The sequence below is a fragment of the Orycteropus afer genome, unplaced genomic scaffold (genome assembly GCF_000298275.1).
Source record: "Orycteropus afer afer isolate SDZICR_OR568_19922 unplaced genomic scaffold, OryAfe1.0 scaffold00126, whole genome shotgun sequence".
Classification (NCBI taxonomy): Eukaryota; Metazoa; Chordata; class Mammalia; order Tubulidentata; family Orycteropodidae; genus Orycteropus; species Orycteropus afer.
Window position 1 is genome coordinate 3,995,237 of NW_006921713.1, and position 6,643 is coordinate 4,001,879.

General features: G+C 37.1%; 1 protein-coding gene across 1 annotated transcript in view; it reads left to right on the forward strand.

Annotated features, from left to right (window-relative positions):
• SLC15A5 (solute carrier family 15 member 5) overlaps window positions 1-6,643 on the forward strand; it is a 130,936-nt gene that overhangs the window by 19,549 nt on the left and 104,744 nt on the right. Inside the window, exon 3 of the mRNA XM_007944451.1 lies at window positions 2,768-2,937. Within this exon, the coding sequence (XP_007942642.1) occupies window positions 2,768-2,937 (170 nt within the window). The remainder of the gene's footprint in view (window positions 1-2,767; window positions 2,938-6,643) is intronic.

Sequence of the window (6,643 nt, forward strand, 5' to 3'; positions counted from 1 at the left end):
CCATTAGAGAGATGCAAATCAAAACAACAATGAGATACCATCTTGCCCAGCACTAGTAGCAAAGTTCAACAAGACAGAAAATAACAAATGCTGGCGAGGATGTGGAGAGATTGGGACTCTCATACACTGCTGGTGGGACTGTAAAATGGTACAACTACTGTGGAAAGCAATATGGCGATTCCTTAAAAAGTTGTAAGTAGAAATACCATTTGATCCAGCCATTCCATTACTGGGTATATATCCTAAAGAAATGAGAACCATGACAAGAACAGACATATGCACACCCATATTCATGGCAGCACTATTTACGATAGCAAAAAGTTGGAAACAATCTAGGTGTCTATCAACTGAGGAACGGATAACCAAACTGTGGTACATACACAATGGAATACTATGCAACCCTAAAGAATAATGTAGAATCTGCAAATCACTGCATAACGTGGATGAACTTGGAGGATATCATGCTGAGTGAATTAAGTCAATCACAGAAGGACAAATATTGTATTAGTCTGTTATTGTAAAAGTCAAGGAATGGTTTATATATGGAAGAAAATGTTCTTTGTTGGTTACCAGGAGTGGGACGGTAGGGTAGGGAACACTGTTAGGTAGGTAGATGTAAGTATTGATTTGGGTGAAGAGAAGGGCAATGTACCAAATGTGAGTGATCAACATGGTGGCATTGAGGAAGAAGAAGACATAGAGAAGTACATGTGAGGTGCAGACAAGAAAGATGAATGCTTTTGCACATACAGTACTGCATTGTCAGTGAAGGCAAACACAGGTATATGGGTGGATAGATAGGTAGACAGGCTGATAGGTATGTCTATGCAGCAGAGAGTGTACCCAAGACCATGTATAAGGATGGCAGACAATGGTTCTACAAGTATATGTGTATGTTCTGTAAGAACTCCCAGGGGTATAGTAGAGCTGACAAGGGACAAGGTTGTAGTCACTTCTTGGTCACAGCCAGCTACCCAGAGGGACTGAGTAGTTGAACCTGTGGGCTTGGGACCACAGTCACAGGGGACATCAAGCTCAATTGGCATAACATACTACCCAAAACATTGTTCCACCTCCTACTTTTGGCGAGTAGCGACTGGGATCTTAAAAGCTTGCAAGCTGCCATCTAGATGCAACAATGGGTCTCTCCTCGTCTAGAGCAAAGAAGAATGAAGAAAACCAAAGATTCATGGAAACAATTAGTCCTCATGACTGGTACACCATGCAATCCTCAGCCTATACGACTATGCGACCAGAAGAACTAGATGGTGCCCAGCTACCACCGTCAGCCACTCAGAGGGGGATCCCTGTAGGAGATCCTGGATAGAGTGGGAGAACAATGTGGAACAAAACTCAAAATCATTTGGGAAAAAAAAAGGGGGGGGGGGAGGAGACCAGGTTTGCTGGTCTGATAGAGCCTGGTGGAACCACTGAGACTATGGTCCCTAGCTGCCCTTCAGGTCTGGAATTGACCCCACACCTGTGGCTTCCAGCCAAATGAAAGACAGGTATAAGAGTTGAACATGCACCTGAGGAAGGTACATCCCTTGGAGAGAACAATCATGGAAGAATAGAAGGGCTGTTTATGCACAGGGAGACAGCTCAGGGGGCAGGAGTGCATGGAGGGATGGACACAGGGAAGAGGTAACTATCGGTAGGAAGTGGGAGGGGAGGTGTTGCATTGAGATAAACTGTCAATGTCATCAGACAACATGTATTTGAACTGCTGTATAGAAAGCGAATTTGCTCTGTAAACTTCCACCCAAATCACAATTTAAAAAAAAAAAAAAAAGAATATGGCAGAGTTATCATTCCTCTGAGTCTTTGCATTATGTGGCAAAGGTGAAAGTATTTTTCAGATGTAATTAAAGTCTATAGTCACTTGATTTTTAGAAAATTAAAAGGGAGATTATCCTGGGTGAGCCTAGCCTAATCAGGTGAGCACTTTAAATTTGGTGATGAAATTAATGTTTTAAAACGTAAATCTATTGGTGTTTGAACAACTGAAACATTTACCAAAAATCATAAACAAGTATATGTAAAATGTGTGAATTTCATCGCATAAAATTTTACTTAAAGAATTTTTTTCTAAGTTAATGTTAAGATGCCTCCTTGCCAATGAGATTCTAAGAGCAGAATTTAGATTTAATATAAGGTTATGAGATGAAAGTTATTTCCCCAAAGTTTGGAAACTAGACTAGTAGGATACAATGTATTTGTACATTAATAGTTGGAGGTGAAATTGAAGGTTTTGTCCAACTGTCACACTTTCTTTGGCTTAATGCCTTCTCTGGATATAATCCTATGACTTTATTATCTAATTAGACTCCACTTCCCTGGATTTTTTGTGTTTTCCTATACACTGAAAACCGAAATAAGTGGGAAGATTCAACTCTTTCACCGTGTAACCCTTTCCAGGTTCATCAGAAGTCTTAAAGTATTGTCTTTGGCTTCAGTCACATCACAACAGAGAGTTAAGTAGCCACAACAGAGACTGTATGGCCTGCAACCTACAATATTTACTAACGGGCCTTTTAGAACAGAAATTTATCAATTTCTACATATATTTTAAATAGGAATGAAGCAAAGAAAGAATATAGTTGATATGTATTCCCTTATTACAAAATTTAATAAATAATACTTGAAAACTCTAGTTGAACTAGCATGCTATCATTTCATAGCTTAAATATATATAAAAGTATTAAATTAGCAATTTTTGTCTGAAGTACACTCAATATTTTTATTTCTATCTATCTGTCTACCTCAGGTTTTATTGGTTTATAAACCTAAATGCAACTGTTGTCTTTCTGGGAATATCTTACGTCCAACACTCAGGAGCCTGGGCCTTTGTTTTACTTGTTCCTCTTATGTCTACACTTATGGCTCTGATAACTCTTCATATGATATACTCTAAACTGATTCATCAGCCGGAGAAATGTAAGTAACCTATACTCTACATTAATTTTTTTTTATAGTCTTCTTGTCAAGTTTCCTTCCACTTTGATTCCATATTATTTCTCCTTTAACTCACAGAACTTATAAATTCTGCCAATTATTATGCTGGATAGCAATAGAGTCTGCAAGAATATCCAGAATATCTATATTATTTTATGTTTTCCTGTTAAAAGTTTTAATCATGCAATATTTCAAACATACACAAAAGAAGAAAAAAAATTACATATGAAATCCATATTATCTACATCTCCACTTCCCCATCTCATTCTAGATAATTTTGAAACTAAATATCGTATAATATATAGGTTTTGTATGCATAAATACAAAAACGTTGAGTACTTTTTAAGAAAACATAATCCCAATGTCATTATCATACCTAAATATACACATACACATTCATATACATACATACATCCTGTTGCCATGAAGTCGGTGCTAACTCATAGCAACTCTACAAGACAGAGTAGAACCGCCACACAGGGTTTCCAAGGCTATAAATCTTCACATCGGCAAACTGCCACATTCTCTCACAGAGAGTTAGTGGGTTGGAACCAATGGTCTTTCAGATAAGCGCTGAGCATTTAACCACCGTATCACTAGGACTCCTTTATATACATACATACGTGTGTGTGCACGCGTGTGTGTGTATATATTTGTTGTTGTTATGCGCCGTGGAGTCGGCCCCGACTCATAGCGACCCTCTTTGGGTTTCTGAGGCTGTAGCACTACGGAAGTAGATTGCCACATACATATATACATATGTAAAAAAAGATGGGACAATCTACTTCCTTAAAGATTTATGGCCTCTGAAACCCAATGGGAATCGCAATGAGTCAGAATTGGCCTGATGGCAGTGAGTTTGGTTTGGTTTTTTAGTAGAGAGAGAGAGAGAGAGAATTCCTTAATACTGTCAAATATACAGTCACTGTTAAAATATCCCTGATTATTTCTATTTTGTTGCTGTTGCATTTGTTTGTTTCATAGCTTGTTCAAATTAAATCCAATAAGACTCATTTATCTAGTAAGCCATATATGTTTTTCCCCCTTCCTCTCAGTCTCTCTCTTCACAGTTACCATTATTTTTTTAAGAAATCTGTATATTTTCATGTAGCATTTCTCAGTCTGGATTTTGCTGAATGACTTCTTATGGTACAGCCGAACAGGTTTCTTTTGTTCCTATATTTTCCATAAATTAAGCCTAGGTGCTTTATCTGATTCAGAGTGGTTTTTGTTGCTATTGTTGTTGCAAAATTCATTTATAAATAATGTTGTATATTCCAATCAAGAGGCATAATGTCTGATTTTCTGCATTTTTGCAGTGTCAGCATCCATTGATAATTATTGCCTAAATCCACTACTCCACTGGGGGCTGCAAAATGATAATTATATAGATTCCTTCATGTTTATTAGTTGAAATAATTATAACAAGAGAAATATCCCCCCATTAACTATTTAGTTACAAAAGGGAACAGTTTATATAGGTGAGATAAATGGTTATTTCCAGAGTTTCAAATTACCGACAGGCTTCAACATCCTGCAAAGGTGATCTGTTAAGAGGATTGGATTATTTTGTTAGCTGTTAGTATGAATTAATGGACTTAAACATCTTTGAGTTGTTTCAAACTGTTACAGTAACTGAATCTCAGTTTTTCCCATATTTGGACAGTGAGGTCGTCTTCAAGTTGGTACCTTTGAATCCTTTGGAAAAGCTTCCAGTTATCTTTGATTGCTTCCTTGTTTTCTAGTACATTTGATCTCATCATTTTCTTCCCTGAATTTGGAATCAAATATTTCTCCAGAAAGCTTTGTTTCCTAGCAGTGAATAATGGTGTTTAGAGACTACAATCTTGGCAATGAGGATGCTCATGGCTACATAGAATGTAGATATTTTCAATGTACAAAGTTAGAAATTGTTCTTTTTCTAAGAAAACATACATTAAAAAACTCACTGCTGTTGTGTCGGATCTGACTCATAGTGACCTCTCTTTGGGTTTCCGAGGCAGTATCATTATGATAAAACCAAAAAACCAAACCCACATCCTTCAACTCGTTTCTGACTCACAGTAACCCCCATGGGTTTCCAAGGTGGTAAATCTTTATGGAAGTAGATTACCCCTTCTTCCTTCAGGGAAGTGGCTGGTGGATTTGAACCAACAACCATGTGGTTAGTAGTCAAATGCCTTAGGCACTATGCCATTTTAGATCACACTAATACCCTAGTCTAGTCAAATTTACTCCAAGAGAATCTTTACTTAATCATTAGTTAACCACATCAATCATATCTTTTTATACTTTTTCCCATGCCAAAATCCCAGTTCTCAATAGCACCAGTATGATTACACCTTTGCTTTATTCCAAAGGACACTTGCAACAGTCTCATATTAACAAACCAGTACTCCTACATACAATATGATTACTGAAAACAATGTCAGAGATTATTTGTATTGTTTTGTTTTACATTTGTTTCCTTATGTTATATCCCCAGGTATGTACATCTAATAAAGAGACTGGTAGGACAATGGTTAGGTGCCCGGCTGCTAACTTGAAGTTCAGCAGATGGAACCTCCTAAGCTGTTCCATAGGAGAAAAGACCTGGCAACCTGCTCCCATAAAGATTACAGCCTAAGAAACCCTAAGGGGGCAGTTCTACTCTATCCTATAGAGTCACTATGAGTCAGGATCAACCAGATGGCACACAACAATGATAACACAAACATTCCAATTTAATGTGTTAAAGTCACTGGTTTTGCCACTAATGTGATATACAAGTGCATTTGCATAAAACAAAGTCTGCTTAATCTCTATACCTGGTTCATGTTGCTTTCTAGTTTAATTTTTTAATTTTCATTCAGTTTTTATGTACATATTTTTGTTCATCTAAAATTCATGTACAAAACACAATCTACTTAAACTCCATACCTGATTCCCTTTCTTCCATATAGGTCACCATTTAAATATTATTATTTTTTTATGGTTTAGTCTTCCTTTTCAAAAATAAAGGCAAGTGTTCAAGTTGTGAATATATATATGTATGTGTGTTAGGAAGAACAAAGCAAAACAAAGCACTTGCCCTGAGTCAACTCCAACTCATGGTCACCCAGGTGTGTCACGGAAGAGCCCTGTTCCCTACAGTTTTCAGTGACTGAATTTTTGGCAATAGATCACCAGGCTTTTCTTCTAATTCCTCCAAGGTGCCTCCAGGTAAACTCAAAGTTCTAAACTTTCTGTTAGCAGCCAAGTTTATGAACTGTTTGCACCACCCAAGGACTCATGTAGAAAGAAGGCCTGGCTATCTACTTCTGAAAATCAGGCAATGAAAAGTCTATGGATCACAACAATCTGTGAAGCTTGTACTAGACTGAGTGGTGTGTCCACTGTGCAGAGGGGAGCTAACCGACTTGCCATGAGTTGGGGACCAACTTGCTAACAACATATGTGTGTGTATGTTTGTGTGTACTTTCCCCATTCTAATATAAACAGTAACATACTGTTTATATTTTTTTCTCACCTGCTTTTTTCAGCTATGACAATTGCTTCATAGCTGTATGTAAAAATATGCTTCATTTATTTTCATAGCTGCATAGTACTCCATTCTGTGGATAAACTTGTTTATTTTACCAGTTCCGTATTGATGGACATTTGGGTTCTTTTTGTTTTTGTTTGGGTTTTTTTTTTTATTATTATTATT